Below are 18,958 nucleotides of genomic sequence, written 5' to 3'. Positions count from 1 at the left end.
TAAGGTAGGGAGGCATTAAGAGTGAGAGAGAGCATGAGTTACGTGAGAGTGTCAAAGAGCATTAGTGAGAGAGAAAATACTGTTTTAGCTTTCTAGTAATTTTTTTTTAATTGCATTTTCTTTAAATGAATATCAAACTTTAGAGGTGCGGTATTACCTTATGCTCACCATGCAACCTGTAATTGTACCTTGCTTGTGGCTTTCTAGGTGCTGGTAGAGTACAAAAGCCTGTATGGAAAATGTACATATTTTATGTGGGGCCTAAAATAAAGTGTGCCAGTTACACAGTCCAATAATTCTAATTATATAGAAAACATCCAAAATAATTACAGATACCGAGAGTGAAGGTCTACCCTATTTTTGTGTTAAATGCATATTGGAATGCATTTTAAATGATCTGCAATGCAAATCAGTGGAAGTATTCTCTAGAAACGAGACTGCTGCCTCATTTGACTCCAGCCCCAGGTCTATCTACTGAAACAATGAGCACATGCTCAATGTAAACTGGGTTCCAACTGAAATTAATAGATGTAACTGCTGGCAATTGCATGTATTGCATGTTAATTACACATGTTCAGCTTGCATACATGCAATTTACTCCTGCTGCTCACGCTGATTTCAATGGGGGTTCAGCTACTATTTAGTAGAACGTGACCGCTACTGAGCTTAGATATTTACATAGGAATACGTACACGTGTATGCTTTCTGGCTTCACTAGCGGCATTGGGGGGGAGAAGTCGTCTCATTTTCTAAGTCCAATAATTACAAATGCCTGCACCATTTAACATTCGGTAAAATACATTGCGGTCCATGGAAAATGGACTCCAATATGGATTAAAAATAATAATAAAAATAAATAAAATGTGTGGACTACATGGTTTCTTTTAAACATGCAAAATCTCAGGCTCTGTATTGAAGGCATCCCACATTACAGAGGAAAAGGCAATATACTATTGGCTAAGCTTCTGGTAAGTAATCAGATGGAAACCAAAAGTCCAAATGAGGTATGGCTACTCGGCATAAACAGACCAAGAGCACTAGCTACAGTTCATAGTGCCACAATAAAACTAGGCCTCTAGGAACAGTTCCTGTTGTCTTCCACAGTTAAAAGCTTTTCATGGTAGTACAATAATCTCCACTCTCACAGCTCATCCATCATGGCTAGTAAATCATCTCCTTTGCTAGTACTCTGGATGCACATCTCTTCTGAACGGAACTCTCCCATGATTCGGGAAAGTTCCTTATTTCTCTCCTGGTCCTGAAACAGATAAAATACAGTATTATTGGAAGTACTGATGTCATGTAATTTTGTGCGTCAGATCTCAAAAAAATCTCGCAGAACAATCAGAAGTTCCCTCCTGTTCGGTCTCCTGCACGTGCTTGGTGTACATTTGTGGGACATTTTCAGGTCTTGTTTATGTTTTATGCCCGCTTGACATGTTTATCTACATAGACTTTTACTTACTTCACTGGCGAGAATGTTAATGACTTTATATGAGAGCTCTTCTGGTCTTGTTAGTGCCGCATGCCTTTTTAAAGCAAATGAAAAAGAAAAAGTGGTAAAAAACCTAAAGAAAACTACACATTATTTTGAACTAACACTAAACATTGACCTTTAGAAAGTATATAATATGAAAATGTTTTCTACAACACCTTAAATACTTACATGTCAATGTATAATATATAAGGATGAAATACTTATGTTTCAATCCTCAGGTGTAAATATTCACTGTAGAAATTTACATTAACCCCTTAAGGACCGGGCTCATTTTTCGTTTTGTACCCTGTGGGACCGCAGCTGTTTTGACACTTTTGTGGTGCTTGTGTTCAGCTGTAATTTTCTCCTCACCCATTTAGTGTACCCACATAAGTTATATATTGTTTTTTTCAGGACAAGATGGGCTTTCTTCGGATACCATTATTTTGATCGTATCATCTTATTTACTATAAAAAAAATAAAAAAAACATGGTGAAAAATTGAAAAAAAACACATTTTATGACTTTTATTTGAAAAATCTTTTACTCACCTAAAAAAGCAAGTAAAAAAACTAGCTAAATAGATTCTACTACTTGTCCTGAGTTTAGAGATACCCAATGTTTTTATGTTTTTTTGCTGTTTTTTGTAAGTTATAGGGCAATAAGTACAAGCAGCGTTTTATGATTTCCAAATCTTTTTTAACAAATCTGGTCAGTCTGCCTCCATCTCCTCTTTGGAAGATCTTTGAAGCCGGTTAACTCAATTTAACCCCCTCAAACCATATATTTTTGAAAACTAAACACCCCAGGGTATTCCAAATGCTGTTATTTTAACCCTTTCCATGCACCAATTATAGAACTACACTTTGTCAAACTTTGTAATAGTAATTTTTTTTATTTTTTTTTCACACAAATTGTACTTTAGTTATAGATATACAGGTCCTGATATATGTCACTGTAAAACAACCCCCCAATATGTGTTGAGGAACATCTCCTGAGTACAGCGATACCCCACATGCATGGGTTTGTCAGATTGTTTGGCTGGTAAAAGACTACTTTTGGGGCATGCGTAATCCAGGTGGTCATTTGGTCATTCTGCCTCCATCTCCTCTTTGGAATATCTTTGAAGCGGGTTAACTCAATTTAACCCATTCAAACCATATATTTTTGAAAACTAGACACCCCAGGGTATTCCAAATGCTGTTATATTAACCCTTTCCATGCACCAATTATAGAACTACACTTTGTCAAACTTTGTAATAGTATTTTTTTTTTATTTTTTTTTCACACAAATTGTACTTTAGTTATAGATATACAGGTTCTGGTATATGTCACTGTGAAACAACCCCCCAATATGTGTTCAGGAACATCTCCTGAGTGCAGTGATACCCGACATGCATGGGTTTGTCGGGTTGTTTGAGATTTAAAATGCCACATTTGGGAAGTGCGCTTTTTTTCTCCATTTTGGTCAGTCTGTACCTATGCCCTATCTTTGAGCTTGGCCACTCCAATTTACCCCATCAGCCATTTTTTTTATATATTAGACACCCCTTGGGTATTTGAAGTGCTTTTATTTTAACTCTTTGTTGAGATTTTTGAGAAATTTTAGCACTTGCTCAAAATAATAAACTTTATTTTTTTATTTTATTTTATTTTTTTAATACTTTTTTTATATTTTTTTTTACACATTTTGCAATGTACTGGATGGTTCATCTAGTGACATCACTGCATAATTATTTTTAAATGTTAGCACATTTTTTTTTAATTTTTTTTCCATTTTTTATTTTTTTTTATTTTTTTTTTGAATATTTTACTAATCACATAGTGATTAGAAAGCTGGGTTCCATTGACTTGCATGGTTGAATGCAGTACCTGTATTCAACCTGCAAGTGGAGCCAGAGTTCTCTAGAGGGTCTGGAGACCGTCTAGCTAACTCTTTCATCTTTATTGTTTATTTTCCCGGGCCGCCGCCGCGGTCACAGCCCATCCAAAGGTAAGTGTTTGGTGTCGCTGGATGCCTCCTGATCGAGGCATTCCAGCGACACCATTTAAGTTTAGGAGGCGATCGTCGATCGCCTCCTAAACGCTTTTAAAACGGGCGTCCGTACATTGTATGGCGGCTGTTGACGCCCCGGGGAGGGGCCAGACATGGCCCCCGATGCCGATCTCGGCGTTACTGAATGCCTCGACATCGAGGCATTACAGTAACGCCGTTTAAGCGAAGAAAGTGATCGTTGATCACTTTCTAAGCTTATTTAATTTTATGACGGTTCAGGACCGTCAAAGGTCATTTAGCGACCTTCATGTCATGACGGTCCTGAACCGGCAAAGGTCGCGAAGGGGTTAAAAAAGGAAGCAATTTACGCATAACGCACAGTGCTCTGTTCATTCATGAATAGTGTTCTAGAGATTCTCAGTCTGGTTCTAAATCAATCCTGCTCAAGTGAATGTATGAATAGAAGAGATCAGCTGATGCGGATCACATCACCTCAAGTCATCACATTTGTTTTCCAATAAACATTGAACCTACTACAAATGTGCTCTAATATCCTCCTAGGACTGTTTACATACCTCCCAAAAGTCACATTTTTGGGAGGCATTGAGGATCATGAGCCAGTTGGGGAGATCCTCTGATCTCCTCGACCAGGAGAGGGAGCTGTAAAATTCATTGAAGGCCTGTACTGCAATTGCAGCTTGTGCTGGCCACCTTGTGACACTAGCACCACGAGGTGGCTATTCAAGTAAGGCTCAAAGGCAGCTATGCCCCAGCCTTGCCCCCTTGAACGGGTGGCTCTGCCAAACCTCCAACACAACACAACTTGGGCACCTGAAATATTGAGGGGCATGTGTTAAGACACGTGATCGGAAATAGATGATGAGAAATTAAAAAGTATGCAACAAGGAGGGCAAAGGTACACATACCAGTTCAGATCTCTAGTATGTTAACCAAATAAACCTTATTAGACGTCCTTTATTTTGTTACCTCTCATATTTTAATCGCAAAATTCAGCAAAAGAAAAGAGGTTTTGCCTCATTCCATTACAAATTCATCCTAACTTTATGTGAAAATGATTCTTTGCCAGTGACAAGTTTGCCTTCCTGCAGGTTAACAAAACCCATGTGATTGACCCACTTACTCTTCTTCTTCATCACTGGTGAATAGGTTCAGCCGGAAACTGTTGTCACTCCCAGATGTCTTTTTCAGTTCCAGGCCACCCATAAGTTTTGCTAGAAGGTTTAACTCTTCCTTGGCCAGTGGATTTGGTGCCACATTCTCCTAAGGAAAGGGAGAGCATGTTAATTAGTGTTTGGCAATGCTTCCTTATTTCTTAAGTAGCAATTTAGCAAATGGTATTGGTCACATACTTAATGGTCACGTTACCCACTAGTTTTTAACGGAAATGCTAAAAAATAAAGAAAACCTAGCAGTGGATTTTGAAGCTAAATTGGCAAGAGATTTTTTCTTTTGGTCATCATTTACATTGTATTTGACTACTTTATATAAAATTATAAGAAATGCACGTTTGTTTGTTTTTTTGTTTGAATTTCAATGAATATATAGATGAAGCTGGGATTACCAAATCCATCTGCCAATCTGGCTGCTTGAATTTTCAACCAAATTACTGTAATGAATTATTGAATGATAATTAAAAAATGTTCTATTTACATTTTGTAGTTAATTTAGTCCTCTTGATACCTGTTAAAATGAGCATGCATGATGAAGGAATTTTTTCACCTCACCTTGGTGTGTGAAGCCGAGCTTTTCAATGTCCCAGACATGTGGGTCTCGACAGAACGACTTACACTGTACCTGTTAAAAAAACAAAAACGGATGCATATGTCTGTTTTATGACCGTTAACATTACAGTAATTACTGTTGTGTGTATGGTATATTGCAGTACATTGTTAACATATTCTATAGCAGTGTTTGCCAGTTTCACCCAGCATGTTGTAAGTAATCCACTCACATGTTAGTCCCAAGTTTAAGGACTCTTTCTCCAAACAGCTCATATGATCCTTCTCGGAGAGGACTGACATAATTCCCACCGTTCAGGAACTCGACTCTTTTAACTTCTTCTCCATTGCAATTGAACATCCTAATAGGAGTAATACATTTTTTAAAATTAGGTCTATGTGGAAACAACATTTTAAACAAAGCTGTGTATAATTTTTTATTAGTTAGCTACTGAAGCCTGTCCTCTGCAGAGTGCTTCTAACAACAAACAGCCTTGAAACAACAGGGTGTTAACGTGTAAGGTTGTAGGTGTCCTTGAGAGATTATTTGAAGGACCGATGGCAGGGGGAAAGACGGATAGGCCGGGGCACGGCATTCAAGATGATAGGAGCGGATGAGAAATTTTGCAAGTGTACATGAAAACTAGAAATTAGACGAAAGGACAGAAGCAGATCATTGGATGAGCGGAGAGACCGGTTAGGAGTGTATTTAGAGATTAGTGAGGAGATGTAAGTAGGGGAACCGCTACGAAGGGCTTTGAAATTAAGTGTCAGGATTTTGAGATAAATTCCTGAAACGTACAAGCAGCCAGTGAAGAGACTGAAAGAGGGGCGAGGTGTTAGTAAAACAATGGGAGAGGAAGATAAGTCCATCAGCAGCGTTCATGGTGGATTATGGAAGGGCAAGACGGCTAAGAGCGTGAACCGCTTAGACAGGGTTACAATAGTCAAGGCGGGAGACTTGGTGGCATCTTGTGTTAGGAAGGGACGAATGCAGGCAATGTTTTTAAGATGAAGATGGCATATTTTTGAGACAGACTGAATGTGAGGAGTGAATGAGAGGTCAGTTTCAAGAGTGCTACCAAGGGAGCAAGTGTGAGGGGACAGGGAGATGATTGCACCATTAACATTGAGAGAGACTGATGACGGAATGTTAGCGATGGAGGGAGGGAATATGAGTTCAATCCCAAACCCAGCCTCTTGGTAAGCACATGCATTGGGAGCATTGTCTGCTTTCCTATTACACAGAGAATAAATGGGCTCCATTAACAAACAAACAAACAAAAGCTTTGCACCTACATCACATGACCAAAATTATGCAGACACCTGACCATTGAATATATAGTATCTCACAAAAGTGAGTACAGCCCTCACATTTTTGTAAATATTTTATTATATTTTGTCATGTAACAACACTGAAGAAATGACACTCTGTTACAATGTAAAGTAGTGAGTGTACAGCCTGTATAACAGTGTAAATTTGCTGTCCTCTCAAAATAACTCAACACACAGCCATTAATGTCTAAACCTTGGCAACAAAAGTGAGTACACCCCTAAGTGGAAATGTCCAAATTGGGCCCAAAGTGTCAATATTTTGTGTGGCCACCTTTATTTTCCAGGACTGCCTTAACCCTCTTGGGTATGGAGGGGGAGATACTTTTGTGAGTTACTGTATATAGGAGGCGTGTGCACATACTTTTGATCCTATAGTGTACAGTTACACATTTAGCTGCAATAAAGCATCCAGAGAGGGGTGATTAGATGTTAGAGAAGAGGTAGTCATATCAGAAAATTCTCACTTTAGTGCCAACACTTACAGCAGTCAATATAAATTTGTAGAAATAAGTCTATAAAGCAATATCAGCAATGCTTAGTTATCACAAATCACAATGGGTCTCACCTTGTAAGTCTTTACTTTATAGAGATATTTTTAATGCTGGCAGGAATAATATATTGCTATAAAGGTAAAGAGTTACAAGGTGAGACACATCCTGACATGCTTATTGATCACTGCTGATATCAATATATAAACATTCATACACACATGTACACAGCCCCCACTTCATTAGATCCATGCTTGTCTGCCCCATGACATACCTGATAAGTCCAGGCACCTCAGTACCACAGGGCACTGGCCCAGATGTGGGTAGCACAAAACGTCCATTGGAGTTTTGAACTTTATCCTTTAGGAATATAGACACCTGCAGAACAAAGAGGGTTAAGGTCTGCCTTTCTTTTTATTCAAAAAAAAAAAAAAAAAAGGTATAGAAAGGAGGGATGCTATGGAACGATCATTACCAAAGTTTTTATATGGGACACACTTTGTCCAATTTAATTAACAATTATTGATACAACAATCATTGATACAACATGAGTCTCTAAACTGTAAAGCAAAATGATGAATTTATACAAATTGATAAGCAAACTTATCCATTTATGCTGCTGAACTAACCAAACTATTTAATTTGTTAGCTGGTAGAATGCAGACTATTATGTGATGTTAAAAAAAACACATTCACTTAAATAGAGTGTTAGATTTCTGAATTTCAACAGAACATGAAAATGTAGTGTTTCAAAAATCACTTACCCTGATATGCATGTCTTGAAAGAAGATAAGGAGGGTTTGCCTGATAAGCTGAAATTCTCCAGATGGCAGACAGTTATACATCTATAAAAAACAGTTCCCTTATTAATAAGAGTATGCTGGTCATGAATATTTTTAAGAATAAAAATATGGTTTTGTTTTCAAACTTTTTGAATGACACTCTGCTACAATGTAAAGTAGTGAGTGTACAGCCTGTAGAACAGTGTAAATTTGCTGTCCCTCAAAATAACTCAACACACATCCATAAATGTCTAAACCTTGGCAACAAAAGTGAGTACACCCCTAAGTGGAAATGTCCACATTGAGCACAAAGTGCCAATATTTTGTGTGGCCACCAGCACTGCCTTAACCCTCTTGGGCATGGAGTTCACCAGAGCTTCACAGGTTGACACTAGAGTCCTCTTCCACTCCTCCATGACAACATCACGGAGCTGGTGGAGGTTAGAGACCTTGCACTCCCCCACCTTCCGTTTGAGGATGCCCCACACATGCTTTATAGGGTTTAGGTGTGGAGACATGCTTGGCCAGTCCATCACCTTTACCCTCAACTTCTTTAGCAAGGCAGTGGTCTTCTTGGAGGTGTGTTTGGGGTCGTTATAATGTTGCAATGCTGCCCTGCGGCCCGGTCTCCGGTACATGTTGGCATTCATGGTTCCCTCAATGAACTGTAGTATCCCCATTGCCAGAAGCACTCATGCAGGCCCAGACCATGACACTCTCACCACCAGGCTTGACTGTAGGCAAGACACACTTGTCTTTGTACTCCTCACCTGGTTGCCGCCACACACGCTTGACACCATCTGAACCAAATAAGTTTATCTTGGTCTCATCGGACCACAGGACATGGTTCCAATAATGCATGTCCTTAGCCTGCTTGTCTTCAGCAAACTGTTTGCTGGCTTTCTTGTGCATCATCTTTAGAAGAGGCCATGCAGACCAATTTGATGTGCGGCATATGGTCTGAGCACTGACAGGCTGACCGCCCACCCTTTCAGCAATGCTGGCAGCACTCATATGTCTATTTCCAAACGACAACCTCTGGATACCATGCTGAGCACGTGCACTCAACTTCTTTGGTCGACCATGGCAGGGCCTGTTCTGAGTGGAACCTGTCCTGTGAAACCGCTGTATAGTCTTGCCCAGTGTGCTGCAGCTCAGTTTCAGGGTCTTCTTATAGCCTACGCCATCTTTATGTAGAGCAACAATTCTTTTTTTTCAGATCCTCAGAGAGTTCTTTGCCATGTGGTGCCATGTTGAACTTCCAGTGACCAGTATGAGAGAGTGTGAGAGCAGCAACACCAAATTTAACACACCTGCTCCCCATTCACACCTGAGACCTTGTAAGCTAACGAGTCACATGACACCGGAAAGGGAAAATGACTAATTGGGCCCAATTTGGACATTTCCACTTAGGGGTGTACTCACTTTTGTTGCCAAGGTTTAGATATTAATGTCCGTGTGTTCAGTTATTTTGAGAGGACAGCAAATTTACACTGTTATACAGGCTGTACACTCACTACTTTACATTGCAGCAGTGTCAATACTTCTGTGTTGTCACATGAAAAGATATAATAAAGCTTTTTTTTTTTTTTTGAAAAGGTAAAAGTGTTTTCTTTTCTTACTCAGATCTTCCTATGTACTTATCACACAGCAATCAGGAGGCGGGCACTACACCTCAGATTTCCTGACACCGCAGGAAAATAATGCCTAGGGATCGCAGTTACACTATGTATGTCAGCTTAGCTATCACTCTGTCTTCCGCCATTAACCAGTAGTATTGAAACATGCCAAAAAGTACACCATGTGTCTGAAAAGGACATTCTACGCTATGCCATGCATCCTGAAAGGGGTGCACATTGTGAATTCTGTTAATTCTGATCTTATAAGATTGCACGGCTATGGATGGCGAGTGCTATAGCTGGTGCAGCCTTCCCTGAGGACAATTCCTCAACAGAATTTAGTTGTAATTATGGAAGGCATTATTTAATCTTTTTATAGAAGAGGGTAGTGTATTCCAAGATTATGTTTAACAATGAGATGGCCACCTAGCAAACACTATAATCATAAAACATAATATTCAGGGATATGATTTTTAAGTTATGGGGAAATAGCTTCTTGATCCAAGGAAAGATCTGATTTTTTCCTGGTTTGTTGCAAAATTGGAAAGAGCTATAAACTGGATTTTTCGTTTTGCCTTCTTTTGGATCAACAGCAACAACAATTACCGTATATTCCGGCGTATAAGACGACTGGGCGTATAAGACGACCCCCAACTTTTACAGTCCAAATATAGAGTTTGGACTATACTCGCCGTATAAGACCACCCCTCTACCCAGCGTACAACAACCAGCCAATCACGGCAAGCTATGTACCTTACCGGTGATTTGCTGGTTGATTTGCTGACATATACATACATGCACTGCCCTTACACACACACACACACATATATAATATATATATCTATATATATATATCTACACATATGCCTGTCCATACATACACATTTATACACTACCCTCACCACACACCCATGCCTTTACACACACATGTATATGTATATGAATATGTATATATATATATATATATATACACACACACAGACGTATGTATATATTTATATATACACACACACACACACGTGTGTGTGTGTGTGTGTGTATATATATATATATATATATATACACCAGTGTGTGTGTGTGTGTGTATATATATATATATATATATATATATATATATATATATATATATATATATTCCTCCCCCCTTTGTCCCTTTCTCCCCATCTCTTACCTTATCTTCTGTCTTCTTTCTTCCATCCAGTTGTGGGAGCCCGATGTCTGGCACTTCAGACCTCGGCTTCCCTGCTCTCTAATCACTACTCGCCGGCTATTGATGCCGGGCGCCGGGACATGACGTCATCCCTGCGCTCGACATCAATAGCCGGCGCCTAGTGATTAGAGAGCAGGGAAGCCGAGGTCTCAAGTGCCAGACCTCGGGCTTCCCTGCTCCCTCATCAGTACGCGCCGGCAATTGATGCCGGGCGCCGGGACATGACGTCATCCCTGTGCTCGGCATCAATAGCCGGCGCGTAGTGATTAGAGAGATTGGTGGCTTCGTGGGAACCTCCGGCTTGGTAAGTACCCGGCGTATAAGACGACCCCCCACTTTTAAGAAGATTTTTGGGGGTTAAAAAGTCGTCTTATACGCCGGAATATACGGTAACAGATGTGAGAAAGGCTGAACTTGATGGATGGGTATCTGTTTTTTTCAGCCTATGTAACTACGTACTAAGAAACTGTGATTAAAGGTAGTGGTGTGAACTCATATGTTTGCTACAACCCAGATTGTCCTAAGAAAGAACTTTGCCTGCTTTTGTTTGGTGTTTCTGCTATTAAGCATGCATCTTTGTTTACTGCAATTACTGCATACGCTGTATATGTGTGTGTATGTATGTATATATAATTAAAAGATATATTTTGCTATTTTTACAGTGTCTAGCATTCATCCATTCCCAGAATTGTCTGCTGCGTTCTCTTACATCAATCAGTTGACGGAAAGTTTCATCCACTTGGTTAAGGATGCTTGGTGAATCTCGGATGAAGTCTTTTATGGCATCCATGTGATTGAAAGTTACAAGAAGTATATCCTTAGGGCGAGGGCACAACAGAACCTGGTACTTGAATGCCATGGTCATCAGGTCATAGAGCTAGATGAAACAAGCGTAGAAACGGCATTGTTAAGAGTAGTAACTGAATTAGGGCATGCAGTCATTTGGGTTAACTAGTGCCATCTTTAGGCTATTGTCTTTATTTGTATAGGTCTAAGTGTTTAATTTGCATAGGGAAATTTGTAAATAAAATTGTGTAGAATTGAACAAAATAGGTACAAAACAACATGAATTAAAGTTATACCTGAATATTTCACGGTAGTTGAGGTCACAAAAGGTCAACCCTACACATGGCCGATCACTTTTGACAGGAAGAGCACCGCCTTTGACGATGCTCAGGCTAATGTCAATATGTCTCACTTTAACAGCATAAGAAAGGTTATTCTATATTTTAACTTGTTTATTTTTTTGTCCTGCACATGACCTATTTCCTACTAAAGGTAAAATAGACATTCAGCTAAGACAGTATTTAAGAGTGTTGTAAAACACACTAGTGGGTCCTCTAGCAGTATAAAAATAACTAAGGTTAAATATTTAGCTCAACACATCAAATGTATGTATAATCACCGTGCTGCATTTTCACTAATGTCAACTGCCTTTTCATATGTGCGATGAGCATACCCTGAAACAAGACTAAGATAACACACACACAGATTGTTAATACTCCAGTATACCTTGTCCATACTTGCTTGGTTTAGTCTCATGATAGAAGCATGAGCCAGGCGGTCGAATACAGTGCGGAGGGCCTTCTTAGAATACAACTCCTGCGGCTTAAACAACTCCTCCATAAACTTCTTGTTGAACATTGTGGTTATGATATCATTCATGACTGTAAAAGAAAATAGGATTTTCTGCTATCGTCTCAAGGCACTTCAAATAAATGTACACTGGAGGACGCTTAGAGGCCCTCTTGTGGCAAAGAAGACCATTCGAGATGCAGAATGAGTTTTTTCTTGCGATGGCTATTTGCAATGGAAAACATAGATCTTGGAATTTGTACATGGCATAAAACAAGGGAGACAATCACTATAATCGGGGAGTAAATTATTTTCTAATGAGAACTACCAGGTAGGTAATATATTTTACTTTTGTAACTAAATGTAGCACTAGAAGCACCATACCTAGTACTATTGATTGTAAAAATCTCTTCCCATAAATAATTCATTAATCAAGTAAAATTTTTCATTTATCATTTTTTGCAGGACACGCTAAATTGTCATGTGTTCCTTTTATATGATTAAACCTTTGGATGAAAAAAATAAAATGCCCAATCAGCTAAGGTCTTCTTGCTTAGTTGATTGCAATTAGCGTTTTGTCTAAGTCAGGGGCGTTCAACGTGCAGCCCTCCAGCTGCTGCAGGACTACATCTCCCATACTCCTCGGCCAGCCCCTTAGCTGAAAGAGCATTATGGGAGATGTAGTCCTGCAGCAGCTGGAGGGCCGCACGTTGGACGCCCCTGGTCTAAGTGGAACACTACCTTTATCTTAAAGTCCAGTGACATTATACAGGCTACACCCTCTCATTCAGATTTTAATTAATATCGATACAGAATTTCATCGGTGCTCATATGTGAACGGCAGGCAACGGATTCATTTTTTTGCAGGTAAAGCTATAACTAGGAGCTTAGAAGTGAAAAAGAGTTTGCCCACACCTGCCAAGCATAATTTTATCAAAGCAAGTTTTCTGATTGTGAATGTACAAAGTTTTTTTTTTTTTTTATTAAAGAGAGAAGAAAATCTGAAAACCAGCAAATAAATAGTTTTTTGTAGCCCAAATGCACTACAAACATTTCTTCATCAATTAAAAGATAATGACAAACAAGCTTTCCGTAGCGATAATTAAAGGTCTCTTTGCCAGACATATAGAGATATAGAATATTGGCACCTTTTTGGTAACTAATGATTTTCTGCATGCACCACCATCCTCTTTAGTTGATACAGAACGGCTACGAGAGAATTTGGACACCATGTCCCTGCCAGTGTTGTGGCCTGTTAGAGACAAGGCTGATTGCCTATACAAAAGCTATTGCTCTTACATAGATACACTATGCTCCTAGAGGCCTGAAACCTTAATTACAACCCTATCACAGACTAGTCATTTACACAATTGCATAATGCATACTTTATAGCAATAATACAAATTATACAAATGTAATGCATAGATTATACTGTAGCTACGCTATAGGTAATCTATCTAAATAATAAAGAGTAAATGAAGAATACAAGGAACAAGCATTTTTATTTTCTATCAGAGCGTTTATTAGGCAGACATCATAGACAGGCTGCAGGTTGTATGTTGCTAACGCCCTAAAACCCCAAAAGAGACAAAAACATCTGAACCGCACAGCACCGAAGCAAAAAGTGCTGCAAGCAGCAAGCGAAAGCAAAAAAGGGATCAAGTGCCAGGGAATCAGAGAAGAGCCATCGTGTCTATCAGCACACTGTACCTCGTTTTCTGTCCTCATCTGTCCAATCATCTATATGAGGCAAACGCAAAAATAAACAAAACAAAATGAACAGCAGATACTTGGCTCCCAAGGACTCTATATTTTTTGGGAAAACATAACATTTTTACAGTACACACCAACACTGGTGCTGAGTATAGATTTATACTTAATCCCTACATTTGCCATACCTGTTACATTGAAACAGATTAGCGACATTGAATCAAGTCATATAGGCCTGATAAACCAGATAAATTATATTTCCTAGGCAAATCTCAATAAGCAAGGGGATTTCACCACAAGCCATGAAAATATACCTTTTGAAATTAATGATCTCTTTAAAATTCATGACAATTAAAGGATCATATATTTTCCCCATGGTCATGCTCATACCTGCCAGCTTCTCAGGATAGACTACCTGGAGTTTCTCTCTTCTGAAGAAGAGGCTTATAAGGGGTGAGGATAGGTATACATGGGGTGGGGTTAAAAGACTGAGTAGACGGGTCTAACCATCTATGGGCTGGAGCTAGCTGTGCTTCGGGTGGGGTTGGACCTTGATAGTCTTCCGAAGGAAGAAAAGTGGGTGGGGAGTAGGCGTGACTAAACACCACACCCCCAGCCTGGAGAAAGCGGGAAAGTGACCCAGAGACCTAGGGAAGCAGGGCTACACCCAAAGACCTCAGGTCAAACCAGGGTGCCCCATGTATAGTAATGCTTTTAAGTAAGGAATTTTACCAACACGTATTCTTATTTCTGATTTTTTCCTTTTCTTCTCTATTTTTGTTCCTCTTCTTGCCTCTTCCTATTTTTTGTTTTTCTTCCCATATACCTCATACTGGATGTGAAACCTGCTGCTTTCGCTATTTCAAGTAGATGATAAGGTTGACCCAGTTTGTAGATAACTAGAATCTGTGTTCTCACAAAATGGACAAGCATGTAGCTTCAGCAAAAAAAGTAGGGCTGCAACTAAAGATTATTTTAATAATCGATTAGTTGGCCGATTATTTTTTCGATTAATCGATTAATCGGATAAAAAAAATGAATGTAAATTTTTCCTTTATTTAAAATAATTTACTAAACAAATGATGTTAAATACAAACAGCAGAATAAAAAAACTTTGATAATACATTTCTTGTCTTTATTTCCCAACCAGCCCCCCAATATATGCACATTTGAGCCCAGGCTTGCTACGCTGCCTCCCAGACATGCCATGCTGCCCCCCCACATATGCCACGCTGCCTACCACAGCACTCCACGCTGCCTCCCACATCTGCCACGCCACGCTGCCTCCCACATCTGCCACGCCACGCTGCCTCCCACATCTGCCACGCCACGCTGCCTCCCACATCTGCCACGCCACGCTGCCTCCCACATCTGCCACGCCACGCTGCCTCCCACATCTGCCACTGTGCCTGATACGCCTTATATCCCCTGATACCCCACTCCATCCTCCCCAGACATGCCACCCTGCCTCCCAGACATGCCACTTCTCTACCCCCAGATATGCCACTCTACCCCCAGATATGCCTTATACAACCTGATACACCACTCCGTCCTCCCCAGACATGCCACACTGCCTTCCCCACATATGCCTTATATACTGTATATACCTTATACCCCCAGATATGTCACTTCACTGCCCCCAGGATTTAGATTCCCCTAAATTAACCCTAAACTCCCCATTAACCATAACTGCCCCTAAATTAACCCTTAACACTGCCTTAACCACAGCATCCCCTAAATTAACCCTAAAGACCCCATCAACCACAGCATCCCCTAAATTAACCCTAAACACACCATTAACCACAACTGCCTCAAATTAACCCCAAACACCCCATTAACCACAGCTGCTCCTAAATTAACCCTAAACACCCTATTAACATAACTGCCCCTAAATTAACCCTAAACACCCAATTAACCATAACTGCCCCTAAATTAACCCTAAACACCCCACTAACCATAACTGCCCTTAAATTAACCCCCACCTCCCCTAACTTTCAGTAGCCCAAATATATATATATATATATATATATATACACACATACTTACAGTTAGATGAGTGTCACAGCCATGTGGTTCTGGCCTGGAGAAGGAAGGGGCGGGGCCAGTTGTCACAGTGATTACAGGGAGGGGGAGTAAGTAGGAGCTGCTGCTGTGAGACGGTGAGTCAGACTAAACTATTATATAATGAGGGGGATTTTTCAGAGCGTTTGCTCTGAAAAAACCCTCATTTTATAATCGATAATAATCGATTCAACTAATCGATAATGAAATTCGTTGCGAACGAATTTCATTATCGATTATTATCGATTTTATCGATTAGTTGTTGCAGCCCTAAAAAAAAGAGAAATGCCTCACAAACGGTCAAGAAAAACAAGATCTTCAACCCTACAATTATTATAATCCTCACCTGAGGACCCTTTAAATAATAATTAGGGGTTACATTTTCTCTTCTTCATTGGACACCAGGTTTGAAAATCTCTTGCCTATAGTAGAAAGTGCCATAACAGTGTACCAAGTTCAATAAACTCGCAAAAGCCAGGCGTCGCTAAACCTAGTAAGCCTTGCACTCCTTGAGAGAAATAGTGGGTGCTCTTTGAACCAGGGTCTGGATTCAGACCATCCAGCACTACTCCTGTTAAATGAAATCCATGTTCCAAGCTCAATAAGTTAATAATGCAGAGGAGCACCTCTCTGAGTCAGAAGAGAAATATACCAAAGCTAATTAACACAACTACAACATGACCGTTGGAAATGGAAAAGGATCAAAGACCTTGAAAACTTTAGCCATCAAAAAAAATTAAGGCTAATCCAACTCCCGCAAGAGCTTCAAATCCTGTATCGTTTCAGATTCTGAAACACTGATCAATGAATGAAGGAGTCTATATGGAAGGTGCAGAATTTTATGGACAAAAGTAAGGTCCTCTTAGTATTTAAAAACTCATTCATTCTTACATAAAAAGGACAAACAATAGGAAAGGCTTCCTCAGTGTCTGTTCCTTTTTCCACAAATTAAAAGGCCGATTTGCACTATACGATACGGCTAGACTCCAACAGGGTTGTGATTCTTCCATCTTCATCGACCAGCCCACCTGGATCAAGGTAATCAAAATCTTAAGCACTTTGAGCAAATTATTGCTAAATATTCTGAATGGAACTGATCATCTTCTATTGCGTCTCATAATAACAAGACACGGAAGTGGTCAGCAGAGAAGGTAGGGAGACATTTAGAGAGCATGAGAGAGAGTGAAGAAAAATGAGAGTGTCAAAGTCAGAGTAAAAATTTGTTGTCCAAAAATGAATGGGCCAAAAAAAAAATTAATTACAAATGTACCTATGTCCCTTTACCACTTAATAATGGGAGATTGTTTTGTAGCATTCAAACAACATATAGAGAAAGTTATAGAAACTGATCTTTTCCTCATAAGGCAAGCTCAACAAATAAGACTGGGTCTTTGGTGACACCCTCAAGAAAACAGAGCAATCAGGTCACACATGCTCTGGAAATGGACACCAAGAAATGTAATATTGCTGTAAAGGTTTTGCAGTACGAACTGTCCTATCCTATATCCTTTGACTTTCTGTCCACCAACCACCGTCCATTCATACAATATTAAATCTATCAAGTGCAAGCTGCTTGGTTGGAATAGAGACATAGATTATAATTACAAATGTTTGTCTTTCTGGTGTTCTTCTTCAAAGCTATAAAATGTAATGTATGTAAATTGCATGTTAGCAGTGACAAAAAACTGGTTTTATTTTATTTTACTTCAATACATGTCCTTCATCTGCTGACCTGGAGGCTGCCACTGTTGTCATCCGTGATATTTTGGGTGACTTTGTGTTCAAACACCACAATTTGTGTTTATAAGAAGTCAGGGTGCTCGTCTGGATGAGAGAACACATGATATACATTTTCAGAACATTTAATCCTTGGCCACAATTATTTTCGATTGTTAGCTAGCCAGCTGTCTTGTCCTTATATGTTGGTTTACTTGGTCTTTTCATTTTGTCATACCCACTGTACGGTGTAAGCCCCTGGGTATTGGATTGCAGCACCACAAAGAATAAGAACCCAAGCTCAACGTGCTTCTGGTCAGCTTACAGGGGTTTGTGCAGGCATATCAGATCAGCTATGATGTCATTAAATCACAGATTGGGAACATGTAAACGTTCATTACCAGACAGCAAGAAGAGGCCTATCCAAGTATGACATAATTACCATAGTATTACATCGATGCCGCATTCCATTGGTAAAGGCATACCTATTAAATGCATTCTATTCTGCTTAATACACACTCTACCAATATTTATCTTTTTACTATGACATCATAAGATTGTTTATATTTTAGGACAAGTAAAATACCACTGTTTGCATGAGAGACTTAACCACCATTCTCACCCCAGGTAAATTTTTTAAGGGGGAGGGGTATTTCAATGCTATTACAGGTTAAAGACTTCAGGTCTAATGATCACACTCACCCTTCTTTGCTTTGTCAGGGGGGATGTTCTGTGCCCGCAATCGCTGGTCCAGGATATATAACATTTCCCCTCCAAGATTAATAAAGAGAAGAGGGAGAGTACGCAGGGACATTGTTACCACGAAGATAGTGGAATGTTATTAATAATAATAATAAAAAATTGTGTCCGAGGAATAGTTAAGGACTGTTCGCCCCGGCAGACCGGAGAACGGAGACAGTGGGCATAAAGTCTGTCGTAATTGGAGGTGTCACTCTATACATCTGAAGTGACCTCAGTCGCCTCGCAGTCTTCGCTTAGGTGTTTTGCACTGGATCTCCATCAATCACACCTCCCCTGGCTCACAGGCCTCAGACGCGCTTCGTTGCTATGAGACTGCCGTTTCCAGCCAATCACACGTCGCTGAGAAAATGGCGCTGAGTCATAAACACACGAGATGAAATGTTGCCCTCTATAATTCTCACTTTAATGAACTCTGGCTCGATTATTTGGTCAGGAGCGTAGACTTCGGCCATTCTTGTTTCGTGGACGAGTGGTTTCCCTCTTAAAACT

The 18,958-nt window shown here is 39.8% G+C and overlaps 1 protein-coding gene across 1 annotated transcript; it reads right to left on the bottom strand.

The window, feature by feature from the left end:
- Positions 1-878: 878 nt before the first annotated feature.
- Positions 879-18,567, bottom strand: OSCP1 (organic solute carrier partner 1). Its single transcript, XM_053454648.1, has 10 exons — positions 18,410-18,567; positions 12,158-12,312; positions 11,355-11,522; positions 7,799-7,879; positions 7,309-7,412; positions 5,445-5,573; positions 5,218-5,287; positions 4,614-4,753; positions 1,466-1,529; positions 879-1,258 (listed from the first exon to the last, which is right to left on the bottom strand). Exons 1-10 carry the CDS (start codon positions 18,519-18,521, stop codon positions 1,142-1,144), a joined length of 1,140 nt encoding a protein of 379 aa, XP_053310623.1. The 5' UTR covers positions 18,522-18,567; the 3' UTR covers positions 879-1,141.
- Between the last annotated feature and the right edge of the window lie 391 nt (positions 18,568-18,958).

The sequence above is a fragment of the Spea bombifrons genome, chromosome 2 (assembly GCF_027358695.1).
Source record: "Spea bombifrons isolate aSpeBom1 chromosome 2, aSpeBom1.2.pri, whole genome shotgun sequence".
Classification (NCBI taxonomy): domain Eukaryota; kingdom Metazoa; phylum Chordata; class Amphibia; order Anura; family Pelobatidae; genus Spea; species Spea bombifrons.
The sequence above is the reverse complement of the archived record's forward strand: the minus strand, read 5'-3'. Positions and strand labels throughout refer to the sequence as shown.

Coding starts and splice junctions, on each gene's coding strand:
- OSCP1 (XM_053454648.1), bottom strand. CDS start 18,521: ATGTCCCTGCGTACTCTCCCTCTTCTCTTTATTAATCTTGGAGGGGAA. Junction 1,530..4,613: donor ACCAGTGATGAAGAAGAAGA/GTAAGTGGGTCA, acceptor TGCTTTAAAAAG/GCATGCGGCACTAACAAGAC. Junction 1,259..1,465: donor TTAACATTCTCGCCAGTGAA/GTAAGTAAAAGT, acceptor TATCTGTTTCAG/GACCAGGAGAGAAATAAGGA.